The sequence below is a fragment of the Cervus canadensis genome, chromosome 10 (genome assembly GCF_019320065.1).
Source record: "Cervus canadensis isolate Bull #8, Minnesota chromosome 10, ASM1932006v1, whole genome shotgun sequence".
Classification (NCBI taxonomy): Eukaryota; Metazoa; Chordata; class Mammalia; order Artiodactyla; family Cervidae; genus Cervus; species Cervus canadensis.
This window is the reverse complement of record NC_057395.1, coordinates 53,464,874-53,482,869: the sequence shown is the minus strand read 5'-3', so window position 1 is coordinate 53,482,869 and position 17,996 is coordinate 53,464,874. Positions and strand designations below refer to the sequence as shown.

The following is a 17,996-nucleotide window of genomic DNA, read 5'->3' as shown; positions in this document are numbered from 1 at the left end:
TGAGCACTCTTGGCTGAGTCTGAAATGCTAGTGCTGTTTCATTAATTCTGAAAAACAACGGTGCTGTGTGTGTGCCCCTGCACACAGGCAGCTGGGCACACGCACACCCACCCAGGTCCTGTACAAGCTCTAGTGGAGCAGAGGGAGGAGGAAGATGAGCTTCAGCTTTTTCAGGGAAGATGAAGGGTCTGAATTCTCACCACTGTGCGAACTGCATAATCTCCGACTTAGCCCAGCACAAACAACCCCTATTTTGCCTTTAGAGGAGCTTGTGAATCCAGACACTCAAGAGGAAGACGGTCACACTTCTGACTCCAGTACAGGATCAGAGTGCCTTGGAAAACAGGTATGCTCGCGCGCGCGCACACACACACACTTCTCTCTTGGTTCACATTTGACTCCAGTCACACACACACACACACACACACACACACACATAAACTTCTCTCTTGGTTCACATTTGACTCCAGTCACACACACACACACACACACACACTTCTCTCTTGGTTCACATTTGACTCCAGTCACACACACACACACAAACTTCTCTCTTGGTTCACATTTGACTCCAGTCACACACACACACACACACACACACACACACACACATAAACTTCTCTCTTGGTTCACATTTGACTCCAGTGAGGAATCAGAGTTCCTTGGGAAACAGATGTGTTCACACACACACACACACACACACACACACTTCTCTCTTGGTTCACATTTGACTCCAGTGAGGAATCAGAGTTCCTTGGGAAACAGATGTGTTCACACACACACACACACACACACACTTCTCTCTTGGTTCACATTTGACTCCAGTGAGGAATCAGAGTTCCTTGGAAAACAGGTGTGTTCATGCGCGCGTGCACACATACACACTCTCACACTTCTCTCGGTTCTAACCTCACTGAGATAATCAAAACATCCAGAGACAGGATACGCCTTAGTGACAAACTTGGCTACGCTTTGCATGTTAATAAATCCTTTCCAAATGGTGCTGAGTCGAGACAAGAAGAGAGTTGTGTCTCCTTCAGGAGGGGACCGGGACTCTGAGATGCTGCAAAACAAAACCACAGAAAGTAAGTGAACCTTCTCTCTCTGCCCAAAGAATTGCCAGTATTTACTTAAATTGTGTGAAAGTCATGTCTGACTCTTTGCGACCCCATGGAACCCCATTAGGCTCCTCTGTCCGTGGAATTTTCCAGGTAGGAATACTGGAGTGGGTTGCCATTCCAGGCAACCTTTCCTTCTCCAGGGGATCTTCCCCATCAGGCATCGAACCCAAGTTTCCCGCATTGCAGCAGACTCTTTACTATCTGAGCCACCAGGGAAGCCAGACTCTTTACCATCTGAGACACCAAATACATCCTGGTCAAAGAAATATATACTGCATAGGCAACAAAAGCAGATGGCTCTAAATTTAGTTTTTAAGATCTATATCTCTAAGAGGATAACTAGTCACCCTAAAACCGAAGCTTCAAAATACGCCTTTCTATGAAACAGAAAACTGAAGAGAGCTGCACTTCTGGGTGGATTTCAGAGCTGAATGACTGTCACTCATCACTGCTCTCCCTGTTCATCAGAAAGGAAGGACGCAGAAGCCGCACCTGATGCTTGGGGACGGCGGCACAGACAGGAGATATCTAGGCTCAGGGGACGCGGATGGCTTGGCCAGGATGGACTTGGGCACCGTCACGGAGGGTGGCACTGGCTTTGGTATGTCTTGTCGGGGCTCTGCTGGGGTGGTGCCCTCCGGGTGGGTTGTTGCAGGAGTTGTGGCCGTGCTCGGCCCGCCCAATGCAGTCCTGGGGTCCCGACCGGACATCGTGACCGTGGTGAGCACGCTGCCACCACCAGGGGTGGGGCAGGGTGGACCTTCCAGGGCGGGGGCCTCAGGCTGGCTATCCTCCAGAGGCGCTGGGAGGTACTTCCCCTCTAAGTGGGTTCGAGCTGCACTTTCCAGGTCTGGCTCCGAGGCATTTTCAGGCGGGGTTTCAGGCGCCACATCATCTGCCTCGCTGAGAACCGGCTCAGGTGGGGGGCTGTCGCGCTTGGACTTGGACTCTTCCTTCTTGACAGAAGTTGACAACTTCTGTTTTTTCGGAGCTGGCTCCTCTTCCGAGGATGGAACCTGACCTGGAGAACAAGAGGAAGGCCTGCGTGAGAAATCCCACATGGTGGAGGGCGAACTCTAGCCCCTGACCATCTGACTTGACTTGAGCCCAAGGTCAGGAAGAGGTTCTCCAGTGTCCCCAGGCCCGCTCACCCGTGCAGATCTTGCAGTTCAGGTCAAAGAGGTGCGCCCGGTGCTGGCTGGTCGTGTCCTGCAGCATGCTGCTGAAGACACCCGGCAGCGGCGCTGCACTCCGCTCGGGGGCTGCCCGCACCGACTCTTGCTGCTCCTAACACACATCAAGCGGCAGAGGGATCACTTCTTTTCCAACCCATCCCCAAATGAACAGCACCCATAAGAAAGCACCCCACATGACTAAGGATCACTGAAGAAAGAAAACAGGACCACTGGACACAAGAACTTGAGGAGCAGCAGAACTCCACACACTTGCTTAAGGTCAGTGTCCTCCCAATAACTCAAGCACCCCGCAATAATCTGGAAACCCCAAAGGCGCAGGTGCTTACATCAGAGTCTGACACTGGTGGAGAGTCTTCCATGTCGGGTACGGCTTCCTGTTTAATGGCAGGCTTCTTAGTCTCATTGTGCAATTTCGTTCTGGACTCCATCACCTAAAATGAGAAAGACATAAAGCCTTAGCCCTTCTTACCCAAGAGGACTCGCCTGCACCAACAGGCTATTAGTTCACTTCTAGGGGGTAGGGGGTGGGGGGTAGGAGGCTTCTGGGCCTCCAGTCGCCGCTCCTGCCAGTACTCACGGGCTTTGTCGTTCGCTCTCTCCACACGGAGAGCTCTTTGGAGACCAGTTCTTCTGGCTTCATTCTCACCAGTTTCGCCAATGAGATTTCTTCACGCAGAACTCGATGGAAAAGTCCCTATAAACAAACAGGTCTCATTCATGCCTTCAAAATCTCTGCAGGTCTGATTCTAAGACACTAGAAAGGATGTGGAGACCACAGCAAGGTGAGTTCCTTCCCGGAGGCCCCACAGCCAGTTGAGGGCCCAGACAACAGGGGCCCCGAGGTGGGCAGCCGATTTGTTGGCCTGCTGCACCAACCCTGCTAGAGATCACCTCACAGAAAAGTCGACTGAAGAAGGTACAGAGTTAAGAGGTAGTGCAGGCAGGCAGGAGCCTGGCCAGGTGAGTGCCTGGCTCCATGAGGACAGTGCACCGCTCACCCATAGCCGCTGCGGGGAACAAGTGCCCTGACTGCAGGCCTGGGCAGCACCTGGCCAGGGCTGTCCCACTCCTAAGGGTCAGGCACACACCTGGTTTTTGGGGTCCTTGAGGTTGAACATGAGGCTGCGGTACTTGCTCTTGTACCGATTGTCCGTGACTCGGAACAAGTTAAACATCTCCTTCTCGATGAGCAGCGCGATTTTCCCTACTTCATTTTCTGTCATGATTAAGTCATCACTGTCATTGACTCTAGAAGGAATGAAAAAAGCTCCCCATCAACTGCTGCACTTATAAGTGACTTTATTTTCTGGGCTGCGCCACGTGCCATTCGGGATCTTAATTTCCCAATCAGGGATTGAACCCAAACTCCTCTGAAGAAGCGAGGAATCTTAACCACTGGACCACCAGGGGAGTCCCTCGTGTGACTTTTTCAACAGTGGGGCCACCATGAAACTGCCACCTTTTACGGGGAAAACCATCCACTCTAACAGACAAGAAACAGTGAAACAGCGTACCTTTTCCACAAGATCTCCTTCAAGGAGCGTCTTATGTTCTGCCGAATCTGTGAATTTGGCTGTGATGAAGCGGGGCTCACGGGGCCCAAGCGTCCCGGGGCTGGAGAGGCCAGGGGAACTGAGGTATTCCCAGGCTTCCTGACAGCTCCCACAGAAGCAGCAGAGCTGGGGAACTTTCTGGAAGCAGATGAGGCAGCAGCAGCCACCAGCCCTGCCTGTTTGGCAGGGGGAGCACTGCCTGAGGGGGCGGTGGTGGCCGAGAGCCACGGCCTCTTGGGGATGGTGCCCTTGAAGCCGGAGGGCGACTTTCTGACAGTGGGCTTGGCCACTGCTGTGTTTGCAAAAGGGGACTTCTTTGGAAGGAGATTTCTGCCTGGGGGTTGTCTGCCGGCCCCTGAGGACCCTGGAGGAGCCAACTTCTTCGCCACCACCACAGCCGTCTTCTCCTCCATGCGTCTGTCCTCCTTCACAGCTGCAAAGGAGAGAGACCCGCTTAGTGAGGTGGAGGTGTGGGGGCCCCACACAGCATGTGCACCAGAAACCAGCAGAGTTAACCAGGCATCACTCTGTGAGACAGACTTAAAGAGAACTTTTAAAGTAACTGTTAAATTCACAAAAGGAGTGTAAAAAGGACTACCAGCAATAATTCTGATAGCGACTATATACTTCGAGGACAAATGCTTTATTATTAATTAAAACTTTTCCTTCAACCAATAAGCCCAGTAAGCTGTTAAAGGCTAAATTTAAGCAGCTAACATACGTTGAAGATTGAAGGGCAAATTTCATTTTATCAAGAAAAGGTATAATTTCAAAGACCACTCTCATAGAGAACTCCAGTGCAATTTTTGGTAAACATGAACTTAGAAAACCTTTCCAGGATGCAGCATACTCTTTAATGCATACTCACTGCCCCCACCCCAAAGGCTCTGGAAGTACTAGCAACTGTCCATCCCGGGGGTAAGGGGCTCACAGGTGTTCATCATTCTTTCGGAAAGTCAATTGGACACGGTAACATTAATGAGACACACGATTCTGGCAGAAGACTGCAACATGGGGAGGCCAGCTACTTTTAAACCAGGAGCCGGGTGGCAAGACCAAAACACATTCCCATCCACATGCCTCCAGCTGCAGCTTGTTACTGGGTAAGACAGTAGGTTTGGGCTTTTAACCCAGACAGGGATGTGGTCAAAATCTAAAACAGAAATCTTTATGCCAGTACTTCATGCTGACAGAGTATACCTAACCCTGTATCAGACCAAGAGAGCTGCACCTGCAGGTAAGCAAGGCAGGTCATTCTCAGAACCAGCCTGTCAGGATTAAAATCCAGACCTAAAACCAGCCCAGTCACTTGATTTTTTTTTTTTTTTACAAACAGTCCCTTGGTACTGGGTTCTGTGGCCCACTCCCAGACAGCCCCGCTCCAGTCCACTGCCCAGAATGGTTGGACCCAGACGGGCGGAATGGGGGGAACAGGCAGGCCCAGGGTGCGAGCTGGACAGCATGGGGACACAACCTGGGGCAGCTGGTCATCTCACATGGGACCAGTGGAGAGGCCGCCTGCCCAGGTGCAGATTTCTCAAATACCCACGGCATGGTGGGCCCCCAGCACCTAAATGGGAGACTTCAAGATGTTCCAGCAACCTTCCCACTTTACCCAGAGATTAGAGTCACCAATTTGTCACCCGCTGGTGCTTCTTGCAACTGTCCTAGGGAGACCCAGGGAGAAAGTCCAGTGAGGGAGGTGAGACCCTATCTGCAACTAAGGCTTGACTCCACAACAGCCCCAAGGCATTCACAGCCAACACCCCGCAGGGCCATCCTGGCACAGGGTCAGAGCACTGCCCTCCAGGACTGCCCTGCCTCCAACACTGGCAATGCCAGGGCAGAGAGGGTGCTAAAAGCCCAGGGACTGCAAGTTTTTTCCACTTCATAGTTTAAGTGAAATTACTTTCTAACCAAGTTTGAAACAGTGTTACTATGCACACCCAGCACTTTTTAAGAGTCGGGTTAGAGACAGTTCACTGTCATCAAGCAACAATCTTGACTTCCAGTCTCCCACTTTCATCTCACAAAACCTGATTCATGCCCCTCATCCACGGTGTCCCAACCACTAGTCCTGTGTCTGCTGGCACCCCCCCGTGATGCTGTCTAGGCCTTCCCAAGACCACCCGCTCCCCGTGGAGGGCCCACTCATGCTCTACATCTGCCCTGCTGGCCAATACCCACATCCCATCAGCAAATCAGTTAATACAGTAAAACCCGGGGACCTCACAGCAACTAAAATGAAAAATTACATTTCTGTGCGTATTATTTCATCAGCTCAAGTTCATGTCCCTAAGGGAGTTGCCACACCTCAGTACATGGAAACTCTTCACCAGCTCAGACTTGGCTAAGAGGGCCTGCAGCACCTAATGTACAGACTGCTAGAGTTTAGGTTAAATGAGACCGGTGGAGGCCCTCTTCTTGGGGAAACGGAGCAGAGTGCAGCAGGATGCGGTCCCAGATGTGACCACCAGCAGGGGATGAAGGAACCAGCCCATCAGGATTAAGATCCAGACCTAAAACCAGCCCAGTCACTGATGGTTTTTTACAGGCTTCACTGAGATTATTTTTAACTGCATTTTAAAGTAATTCCAAAAAGGTAGCCTAAAGTGCTTCCAGAATCCTCAAATGAGGCACCTGTGATAGGGTCTCAAATCCTGCCATTGTGGCATCTACATTGTTTCAGGTGACAATTCCTATTAACTTCACATCCTTCACTCTTTAAGACCCACGCTTGTGCTATCTCACCAGTGTGCTCTCACTCAGGGAAACAGAAGTCAGAGGCTTATTTCTGGGCCATTCCCAGTCCAGGTGACTGAAGTGAGTGACCTGCTGTCCAGGAGCAAGTGCAGTAAGTGAACATCACCTGAGAACTAGGGGACAGCTTTCCCGAACCAGCCTTCAGCTCTCTTGGAAAACTAGTTGCCTCTGGCTTTTTTAAAGTCACCTTTCATCCTGCCTTCCCTGCCTCTCAGAGTATGTAGGTAGATGTAACTAGTGTAAATTAGTAAATATGTGGACACTGGTGAACCTTAACAGCTAGTTGTCTCTGTCCCCCTTGTCCATCTGGCCCCACTGTCAGAGATGTGGGCTGGTTGCTGCTGGAATGGCAGCGACACCACACAGCACTGGAGTGTGGCAGTGACAAACTTATTTCTGTGTAGAGCTTAAATTGCACCTGCCAACTCTTCACCCAAATTCCTCCTAGCTGTTACTGTGTGTGCACCGTCAAAGAAGGGAAGGAAAGCAGCAGCCCCAGGGCATTGTGGCTCCAGGGACGGCAGACCCCCACAGTGCTGTCAGGAAGCAGGGGGGACTATCAGTTTGCAAGTTGGAAGAATAAAGCCCCCTCCCCCAGGAGTGTGCGCCCAGTCTGGGTCATCCTGGGGTCCTGCCTGCAACAAAGAGTGGCCGGAGTTCCAGGCAAGGCATTTCCTTGGGGAGCAGCTACAGGAGGGAAAAGCTGCCCGGTGGCCTGGTCACTGCCCCAGATGACGTCGTTTCTGCTGGGTCCAGCCATTGGTGTGTACTGGAAATGAGTTGTTTGTGGTGAAGCCCGGTAGGAACCAGGCAGGCCGGGTTCATTCAGGGACCAGCAACATTCTAATTGGCTAATTTCCCAATCAGCATGAAACCGGAGGCCTTGTCACTCGGCGAGGCGGCTGTGGCGCTACGGCTTCGCTGGCCACTGGGTGGCACTGGTGGGCCTTGGTGGGGACGGGAGGACACAGGCACGGAGGGCCGCCCTCCTTGGGCAGACAGTGCCGTGCAGCTGCAGCAGGACGAGGCAGCAGCGCTGGGGTGCCCGCGCCCAGTCAAGGCTGTTGCAGGGTGGCTCCTCACAGGGCCCGGCAAGAAACCCTGAGCGACGGCCATGGCTTTATGCCTCTTGTCCTGCCCAGACGAGGTGCCAGTTTACCCTAAAAGCCCCTAGATATGAGGCTTAGTGTCACAATGAAAGCGGGGTACAGAGGAAGCACAGGCGGGGGGCACTTCTCAGGAAGCATGGGCTGTAAACGTCAAAGGAATTAGGGCTTCTGGTGTGACCAGGCACCAAGCAAGACTCACCACATGGTATGAGCAGAGGACCCCCTCCCTTTCCCCCCTTGCCCATTCCCACGTGGCCACAAACCTGCCCAGACAAGGCAGCTACTGCCCAAGGATCAGGTAAGGGGACCAACCAGGACTTAGAGGCCATAGTAGACCTGGCGTATGGACTCCGCACACTGTATCAGCAGCTCTATTTTCAGCTCAGCTTGGCCATGTATGAGGATGCCTCTCATTTTAACTTTTTGACTCCTCCTGGTGTGAAAAACACCATTTTGCTTTTGTACCTTTGCTTAATTAAGTATTCTTCAGTGAATCTCTCCTGTAGTAGTTGTAATGCTTACATGGGGGGGGGGGGGCGTGGGGGTACAGAGAAAACTCGGGAGGCCTGAGCTCTGGCCCTGCACTCTCACAGCAGGGGTCTGTCTGTATGTGGATGCATAGCCTAACTGTCCTCCTTTGGGGCCAAAGTTTGTCCAGGTGGACTTTTTTCTTACTGATATCCAGTATTTGAGCGACTTACACCTTGAGAGGTGCATAGAACTATCCATATAAAATTTGCAAAAAACCAAGTACACTTCCAGAGGCAAACAACCCTTCCTTGTTTTAATAGTTTCACATACAGTATTTTGAAAATAAAATACTGAATGATTCACAATGGGTTGGTAATGTATGAAAAAAACAGTCAAAGTCACCCCTTCAACAGGAATCACTAGGATGACATGGGACGGAGGCCATGGGATGCAGTGTTCCCGTGTCCTGTCTGCATGGCTAGTGGTGGTGGTGACCCCCTCCCCAAGACCCCACCAGGAGCAGAGCTGCTGTGTATCCTGAGCTCCGACCCTGCCAACAGGCACTCCTACCACTTTAATGAGGTTGTTTTCACTCGTCTGTGCCTAAATCACCTACAGCTTTAAGAACCATGATGGGGCCAGGGGCAGGTTGGACGCTTACTGCCCCCACCCTGAAGACCCCTAGTCCCCAAGGGTGGTGCTCAGTGGAGCCTGTGGCCCAAGGCACCTGCTGACCCCAAGGGTTAAGCGGCAGTTACCTTGGTGTTTGTCCTGTTGATGCCTCCCGGTGCACGGCAACGCCCCAAGCTTCGTTTACATAAATTTAAAGTGGAAAACTTTCTTATCGATCTTCTTAGCTTAACTTCTTTAACTTTCAGAAGGAAGACTATAACTATGTGCACAGTAATGTGCAACAAACAAACATCAAGGACGTTAACTGTTCAACTTCAAGTACACCCGAACCTCGTGTACCACAGGGGAGGATTTACAGCTGCATCTTCAAAGAGGCCCGTGGACTCGATGCCACCTCAGGACTCTGCCTCGGGCTCGTCTGCATGTGTCACAGGAGACGCAGAGCCCCACAGGCCACATGCTGCAGGCCACAGAAGAGCAGGCATGGTGAGCAAGACCAGTCCTGCTGGAAGCTTCTACCCCATCCCCTGGTGAAACATCAGAACTACTGGGGGCAGCCTGGGCACACCTGAGGGTCTGTCAGAGAAAACATCTGTGCATGCGAAACCTTCCCTGCACTAACTTTCTGAATAGCTGACTATTAAAAAATCAAACACTTGGAAGAAGTAAAATATTTAAAAAATACCAAAGAATGTCAATGACATCCAAAAACATTCCAACTGTATAGGTGACAAAAAACAGCCATCTTGGTGAACCCTGTATGAGAACAGGTTCTGACTCTCAAAGTGGGGGGAAAAATGCAGATGTGCAAAGCTAGTTTGTCACCAAACACATTTTTGCCACTATCCTGGAAGAGACGGATAAAAATGGCTCATGCAGCTGATAAAACATGTCTCTCTGAGTGGGCCATCGCTACTGACTACTCTGCTTTGGGAAGCTCATCTTCTCTCACAGTCTGTGACAGGTGTCACCCCTGTGAAACCAATCCCTGGGTCCTGGAGCCCACGGAGCCGCCACAACTTGGGAGACTGGACACGTGGCTCACGCGGGCCACGCTTGTGTCCCAGCAGGCTGCTCAGCATCACTGGACCTGGTGCACAGGTTCTGCCAGGGGTTCCCATTTTAATTCTCAAAGCTAAAGGAAACTGCAGAAATCTCATTTTTCATTCAAAATTTTGTTCAAATCCCGTGTTTGTTCAAATCACTTCGGGGCCATGGAAGAAGCCTAAAACATGGGGAAATGTTCTGAGTCTGTCAGAGTTCCACTTTCAAATTCTAACAAACCAGGGACACTTCAGAAAAAACACTTCAGCCCTCTCTGTGCCTGGATAGTACTGAGAAGTAAAGAGGAGGAAATGGAGAGGAAAACTTGAGTTGCAGAACTATGAAAACATGAAGAAACATAATTTGGGGGAGAAATAAAAAGACAATTGTTTCCCTAAGGAAAACTGTACAGAAACTCTGAAAAACAACATAAATACCAGAGAGCAAGTACATGTTACTCCCATCACCCCGAGGATGTGAAGGGCTCTACGTCCATGGGGGCAGTAGGTCAGAGCCCTCATGAACAGAATGGGCTGCCCCTCACCCACAACCCCAGGCCGGGACCAGCCTGGGAGAGGAGGTTCCAGAGCACAGCCGGGGCAGCACGCTGACCACCCAACTGCTACCCAAGACCTGACCTGGACCCAGAGCCATGTGGACAACGCCCTCTCCTGATGACTGTCCTGGCATCACCTGCACCCAGAGAAAAGTCACAGCCGAGGCTCAGGTGGAAGGTGAGGGTCCTGCTGAGTGTGTGTGCAGGGCCCTGGGGAAGGTCCGCAGCGCCCGCCCTGTCAGGGGGTGGTTTGGGGAAGAGGCAGAGGCACAGCTGCTACTCACCGAGGCGAAGTCGGGTGTTTACCAGCGCCCTTTTACGCTCCTCCCAATCATCTTTTGGGAAGATGACATTTCTGGGATAACAAAAAATCATCAGAAGCAACTAGCCCAACTAGCTCAAAAACTAGCCTTATGTAGGCTTGAAATTGTGGCTATGCATCCACGTGGTTCTGAGCCATAAATGTGCTGGGAAAGTCAGTGAGGAGCTGATGCGCAGAAAGAAAAGGCAGGGCAGAGGGGAGAGAAAACCCCGCCTGTGAGCAGTCACTGCCTCCTCGTGGGCCGGTCTCCCCACCTCCCCACCCCTCCACCCCAGTCTTCCACCAAAAACCCAGAAGAAAGAGTTGGGGGACAAGTGCCCACCCCTCCTGTCTGTCAACTTTCCTTACTTGTGGAGCGCCCTACAGCTGACTCCTAGCTCAGAGCCTGGCGGATTCTGGTTGATAGAGAAGGAAGTTGGAGAGAAATCAATCACCCAAGTTTGTGGCTACACCCCGGTCTATCTTTTATTCTGTCACATGCCTAAGAACCAACCAAGAGCAGTTAGCACAGGATCTCAGAGAGGCTGTTCCTCGCCCGCTCACAGCTGGGCAATGGTTACAGTTAGGTCCAATCCTAAGCCCTGTAAAGTGCTACTGTGTAGAGGTATACCTCTACTGTGTTGAGGTGCTATAATTTGATGGAAATTTGACATGTTGTTAGCATGAAGTTCTTAGTTCAAACAACCTGAGGTGTATTGAAACTCATTTTAATACAGCAACTGGTTAATATTTAACCACTCACTCCTAATATCCGAAAATAAATAAATATATAAAAATATATATACATACACATAGTTATCATCTTGCAGTTTACTTGCAAATTCATTTCTTAGGTCTTGGGTCATTTACATTCTCAAAATGCATCTAGTAATGCAGTTTTCCAGCCACATTATATCCAGGAGGTCCCCCTTTGGGGGAAAAGGCCCAAGACTGGGCTGAAGGGAGGCAGCACTCGCCTGTAATCTGCAAACTTAGGACCACTTAACCTTTTGGTGCTTTCAAAAAAGTTGCAAGAGTTTAAGAGCATAAATTAAAACTGAGCACAAAATAATCTCAATCACAGAATACAATGTGCCCTGGAGCAATTTAAGCATCCAAAATTTAATTTTGGAGAATGAGGTTGAGAAACAAGAACAGAGGAGAGTCAAGCTGCATGATCTCCTCTGGGACTGCATGAGTCTGTCTGACCCATCCAACCCCACTCCCAGGAAGCAGGGGAGGAGGGCAGGGTGGGACTCCTGGTCTGGGTGCTGCTCCGCGCAGAGACGTCGTGCTCACTTACCTTCCAGCACAGGAAGCGGGCCAACGGCCTTCAGGACTGGCGTGTGTATTTGTGTCGTGTGTAGTATGTGAATTGGACGTGAAAAAAATTCCAGTTTGGTCAAAAATAATTTAACTCCCGAAAATCTTACTTCAGCTGAAAATCAGCTACAACACTACTGTGCAGTAAGAGATTCCCACAACATACAGAGAAGAGAGGGTCACGTGTGTAGGGAGCAGACTGCATGGCACAGCCCCACGTGGAGAGCTCCCGGCGGTGGTAGCACCATGGCAGACTCCGGCGGACCTTGGGGGCGGGCTGAGTGCCCCACCATCAGGTTCTGCTGAAGACACTATACATACTTACCAGAGCCTAATAATAAAGAAAGCGATTAAAGACATCAATGGTCAGAGGTGAACATTCAGCCATGAGCTGGTACAGCTTTTTGGAAATACTGACAGGAAGTCCCGACAGACTAAGGAAGGGTGCGCCAGGCTCAGGAGGCCTCCTGGCCTCGGGCAAGGGCTCCGATCTCTGCAGGTGCAGCACCACACATGGCTAGAACTCCTAGCTCTGAACAGGCCCAAGTGCACGGCTGTCCAGAAAGACCAGGAAGGGTCCAGAGTTCCCCCTGGGTGATACATACATTTATACAACAGTGGCGGCCAGGGGGCAGCAGTCTGTTCTGGCTTTACTGCATTGTAATTGTGGTCGCTGGCCCAGGATGGAGTGCTGCTCTCACAGGCTGGCTCCTTAGTGAGGACCTCGTTCCTGGGAGGGGCCACTGCCGCCTTCTTCACTGCGTTTTCCTTCTTGTCTGAAGCCAGTCTCTTGTGCACAGAAGAGATTTTAATGCCTGCCTGGATAATCAGTAAAGCCCCAATCACTAGGGAGATCAGAAGTTAGCCTGCGCTCATTTTACTCGGCGGTGCAGGCCGGGACACACTCAGCTCCTGGGTCACCCCAGCCCATGACCTGCATGGGCCACTGCCCTAGCATCCTGCTGAGGGGCCAGGCTGCCAGGGTAACAAGGGGCTTTGGGGCGAAGCAGTGAAAGAAGTGCGAGCACAGCAGGCAGCGCCCCCGTGTGACACCGCCCAGACAGGGGCTGTGTGCACAACAGCACGTGGAGAGGACAAGCGCACCAGTGACACCCCCTGCACCTCCCCCACACACTCAGTGTGGGTACCCTCAGGGCCCGCTTCCCAACCCCGCTGCCTACACAGACTCCAACAGGGAACACTCGCTCCCAGGAGGGCTGATCTGCAGGGGGAGGTACTCTATGCAGCCACTGGCTTCTGTGTTTCTGTTAGTCCCTCAGCTAGAGGCAGAGGAAGAAAACATGACAACACGTGCCTCTTCGTAATTCTGACCAGAACACTGGTGGGAAAGGCAAAGGGTGCATGCAGGTGTCTGGGCCTCTCTGGGCCTGTGTACCTTCCTCTCCCTCAATCAACCTACCAAGCCTGGCACCTCCAGGCACTTTTGGTTTCAACTATGCAAATGGCTGGTCTTGGTCAACTTACTTGAACGCTACATTTTTGAAGAACGATTTTTTCTGGCTTTGTCTTGAGCTTTTCTTTTGCTTTGGGTTTCTGCTCCTTCCCTGCACTCAGGAAGCGCATGGTGGCTGCGGCATGCTTCAGGATGCAGTCGTTGCTGCAGTAGACCGAGTCGGGCTGCGCCACGCTTGAGCACCCAGGGCCGATGCACTTGGCAGCACCAGGCGCCTCCACGACCTGCAGGACCAGACACGGGTTCAACGTACTCACCCACTGGGCAGGCACCATGCTTTGTAAGGTTACTATTTATGGGGTACCGAGATTAACGCCTTTAATCATGTATGAATGATTATGCATAAAAATGTATCTGTTTATTCAAAACACATAAACCCACCTCTCCCCTGAGAAAGGGGTCAACCACCCTTCAAGCCCTGCACGGTGGGCAGAACTTTCAGAGGACTTCTGCTGCACACTTCTCAACACAGCGGGATTTCACACCAGAATTAGGTTCTGTCATTGAGCGAATGGGCATGGATTTTGCCAGTTCAATTAAGATACCAGGCAAGAGACTTTTGAGTTAGTCCAAAAGGTTTGACTAATCAGGTAAAAACCCTCAAAAGAGGAACTGAGCCTCCAAAAGAGGGAACACTCCACTGCTGGCTCTGCTGGGAAGGTGCCCAGGCCTGGGCTCTGCAGTCAAGGACCTCAGGCAATAGTCAGGACACCCAACCACACATGGATCTCAGAAACAACAGGTCCAATATCAGTATGCCACAATTGCCAGGAACATACTTTATATGCTAAGTTACGTGAAAGCAGACTGATGAGACCCCAGCCCCACTGACACATGGAGATCAGCCTTGTAAGACCGAGGACCCGGCTCAGCTAGGCCTGGGTTTCTGGGGTAATGGACGTTTATTGTCTAAGTCACTAAGTTTTGGTCACCTGTTATGCAGCAGGAATCTGGAAAATGACAAGGGCTGAACACAGCTGCTTGTGGCCATGATTACTAAAGCACATTTTAATGGTCAAAACTAATAATGTATGTGACATATACATCAAATGTACTTGAGCAAAGTCTTTTTCCTCAAATAATGTACTTAACTGACTTCCCTCCACAGAATTCAAGTTCGACCCAGAAAAAAACACTTAAGCTTATGTGCAGTCTCAAACACAGTAGTAAGATGATGCTCCCTGCTGACTTCCATTTCTATTATTTTTTTCTTAATTACCAGTTATTCTCATATTTCCACTCAGTGCCTCCTCACACCCCCAGGACAGGGTCCAGCCCTCAAAGCTAACTCACTGCAAGGGGGTGATGGCAAGGGTGCTGACATGGCCACCGCCAGGCCCCCTGCGTGTACAACACCTTATAAGAGATGGGCCATGATGGTGGGGTGGGGCCCCAATTCAAGGAAGGCTTGGGGTGAAAACACACTCTGAGTACAACACTCGTGAGAGCCTGAGACAGTTCTCAAGATGCACAGAAACCATGGCCCCTGGACAAGACATGTGTGAAAAGAGCTGAGAAAGGAGAAAAAAAGAGCTGCAAAACACTGGTGAGTAGGGGACACCATCACAGAGGGCATATCAGGCACAGTCATCTTGTCACCCTGAGGAGCTGTGCGGCCACCATGGCTGGCCTTGGCATCTTGCCTTGAAGTGGGGACAAGACTACTGGTTTTCTCAACACAGGGCAGGCGATACAGGTGCACACGTGCTTCTGTGACTCGAAAGTAATTTTCTTAATACATGCACTTTAAGCTCAAGATGCTGGTCATGAGACCACTGAAGACTAATTTTTTAAAAAAATTACGAAATACATTAAATCAGTAATGACAGCACAGGAGACAGACACAGTTAACAACAACAACAGAAAATAGAATAGGCTATACTGGCCCTGAGCAGGTGCATGGCCCCAAGAGCCCACAGAGCCCAGCCCTATGCCAATCATTATAGGAAAAACCTAACTTTATCTCAGAAGACAGACTCTTTCAATCTTGATGTTTCTGCCCAAGGCAGTTGAGGGCTTACAGTCACCTCTACCATCAGCCTCAGGAAATAAGTACTTACGGGCTGGAATATCTTGAGTTTCTTCTTGCCACTTGGGTTTGTAGCTTTTTCAATTCTACCCTTAATTCCCTGGTCTTCACTTGACTTCTGCTCCACGGTTCCTATACTGGTGAAGTCTGTGCTGTCGGCACCCAGGGGTCCTGACCTCGTGTCCTGCACGTCTGTGGCTTCTGAGCTGGCCTCGTCCTGCACCTGCAGGATCGTGCAGTTGGGGCAGATGTAGTCTTCCCCATTCCTCTCCAAGAGCCGCCCTCGAGCCTCAGAAATGCCCACACAGTCACCATGAAACCATTCTTCACATCGATCACAGCAAATCATAAACCTGAAAGAAAACAACGGTCAAAGTGTTAAGTCGCTCAGTTGTATCCAACTCTTTGCGACCCCATGGACTGCAGTCTGCCAAGCTCCTCTGTCCATGGGATTTCCTAGGCAAGGATATTAGAGTGGGTTGCCATTCCCTCCTCCAGGGGATCTTCCCAACCCAGGGACTGAACCCAGGTTTCCCACATTGCAGGCGAACTCTTTACTGCTTGAGCCACCAGGGAAGCCAATGGTATCAGGAATGAAAAGGCAGAGACAAACTCAACTTTAAACTTATCAATAAGTCAAATTCCAAAACTCTTTAAAAAAAAAATTACAGAAACATGGAGCATAAAGAATGTTAGTGTGCCCTTCTCTCAGTTCTATTACCATTATACATTACCAAATGTACATCATCCTTTTCTTCGAAGGCACCCTGCCCTGAACCTCAAATGCCTGTCCACAGAATGGCAGCCACGCCTTTACGCCTGCCTAACTACCCAATGTCCACACTGTGCTCCAGTCACAGTCAGTCCAAGCAGTGTCCTGAGGGCTCTCTTGGATGGCAGACCCACTCTGGTGCAAGCCATCTCACCCATTCACTGCCATGGCTGGTGTGACCAGGCAGCCAACATACCACACCAGCCACCTCCTGCCAAGGGCATGGTTCTGGGTAGTGCCCGCCCACTCCACTGGTTTCTTTCTGACAACGACTTGCTCATCTTTCCCAACGAACAAGTCGCTCATTCAGGCCAGCTTAAGACTCTCTTAAGAGAACAGCGAAGTCTCTGGCAGTTTCCCTGGCTCTGCCCCCAACCCTCCCCCACGACCCACCTGTTGTTGTGAGGCTGGCGGCACAGGCAGTACAGGGCGCTGGGGTCGTACACCTCACACTCCGGCTTGTGCCGGACCGAGTCTGCAGCTTCCTCAGCTCTCCCTCCCGGGGCCACTCTCCCATCCGGTCGGCCCTCTCTGTCCTCTTTCGCTGCCTGGGCTGCAGCCCCCAGGTCGCCCTCAGGCTCCCGTGAGGAGGGCAGCGAGCCCTCCATTGCATCACCCGCCTGGACGTCCACGGTCTCAGCCGGGTCCTCCTCCCGCCGCTTCCTCCGCAGGCGGTTCTGGATGCCCCTCGTGGGCCGGTCTGTAGGCTCCTGCTCACGCTTCTTCCGCAGGCGGTTCTGGAGTTCCTTCAAGGTCAGTCCGTCACTGTCGCTGTCGGACGTGTCATCCTCGTCCTCACCCTCTCTGGCCTTCGCCGAGGAGGCCTGCCGCTGCTTAGCACCCGTGGAGCTGGACCTGGGCCCGCTCTTCCCGTCTGAGGCGCTCTCCACACTGCCCTCAGAGGCGGTCTCCGCATCTGTCGCCGGACAGGACGCTGGCTCCCCGGAGTCCTCCAGGGACGCGGGGGCGCTCCGACGGCCGCGGCGCCGCACGGTGGTCAGAAACTCCTCCACCCGCTCCGTGCGCTTTGGCTGCCGCCCACTGCGCCGCAGAGACGGGCTCTGCTGCTGCCGGGGCGACGGCTCCAGGGTGTCCGCCTCCGCATCCCCGGCACCCTCGCGCTTGGCGATGGTGGTCCTCCGGAAGCCCCACGTCTTCCGGAACTCCTTGCTGGTAGGCTTGATGGCTTTGGGCGCCTCCTCACCACTTGGGTCACCCTTCTCATCCATACCTGACAAAAAAACACAACCAGGCCACGTCAGGCATCAGCCAGGGCTGCGGTCCGGGCCTGACACCCATCAGCTACGAGCAAGCAAAGGGGGCACTCCCTCACACATGAGGAAACCCTCCCTACAGAAAGCAAAAATGATTCTACAGTGCAGGAGGATTCAGTTACGAACCCCATGCTCATGAGGAAAACCCAGCGAGCAAACTACATCTGTGAACATGTCCCTGACTGCTGAGGACAAGCATGTATACCGGAAGTCGAAGAGAACGAGGAATTGGGCAGTGGTGCTGCCAGGATGGGCCAGGATAAGGCAGCAGGGGTTCTCTGGCTCCCCGCAGGGAGACATGGGCCCACCTCCCACCTGGCTGGCTCCGGGCCCAGAACTCTGGAGCCCCAGGTAGTGTGAGACGTCCATCACCCAACAGG

At 51.8% G+C, this 17,996-nt stretch overlaps 1 protein-coding gene across 4 annotated transcripts in view; it reads right to left on the bottom strand.

The window, feature by feature from the left end:
• The window catches only part of DIDO1 (death inducer-obliterator 1), a 49,253-nt gene that overhangs the window by 12,239 nt on the left and 19,018 nt on the right, over positions 1–17,996 (bottom strand). For all 4 annotated transcript variants that reach the window (XM_043480138.1, XM_043480139.1, XM_043480137.1 and 1 more), the window contains exons 4-14: positions 16,736–17,573; positions 15,602–15,923; positions 13,553–13,765; positions 12,673–12,886; positions 3,829–4,300; positions 3,403–3,562; positions 2,892–3,008; positions 2,641–2,745; positions 2,270–2,405; positions 1,611–2,139; positions 907–1,060 (exon numbers count right to left, since the gene is read on the bottom strand). In XM_043480138.1, coding sequence (XP_043336073.1) covers positions 907–1,060; positions 1,611–2,139; positions 2,270–2,405; positions 2,641–2,745; positions 2,892–3,008; positions 3,403–3,562; positions 3,829–4,300; positions 12,673–12,886; positions 13,553–13,765; positions 15,602–15,923; positions 16,736–17,571 — 3,258 coding nt within the window. In that variant the 5' untranslated portion in view covers positions 17,572–17,573. The remainder of the gene's footprint in view (positions 1–906; positions 1,061–1,610; positions 2,140–2,269; positions 2,406–2,640; positions 2,746–2,891; positions 3,009–3,402; positions 3,563–3,828; positions 4,301–12,672; positions 12,887–13,552; positions 13,766–15,601; positions 15,924–16,735; positions 17,574–17,996) is intronic.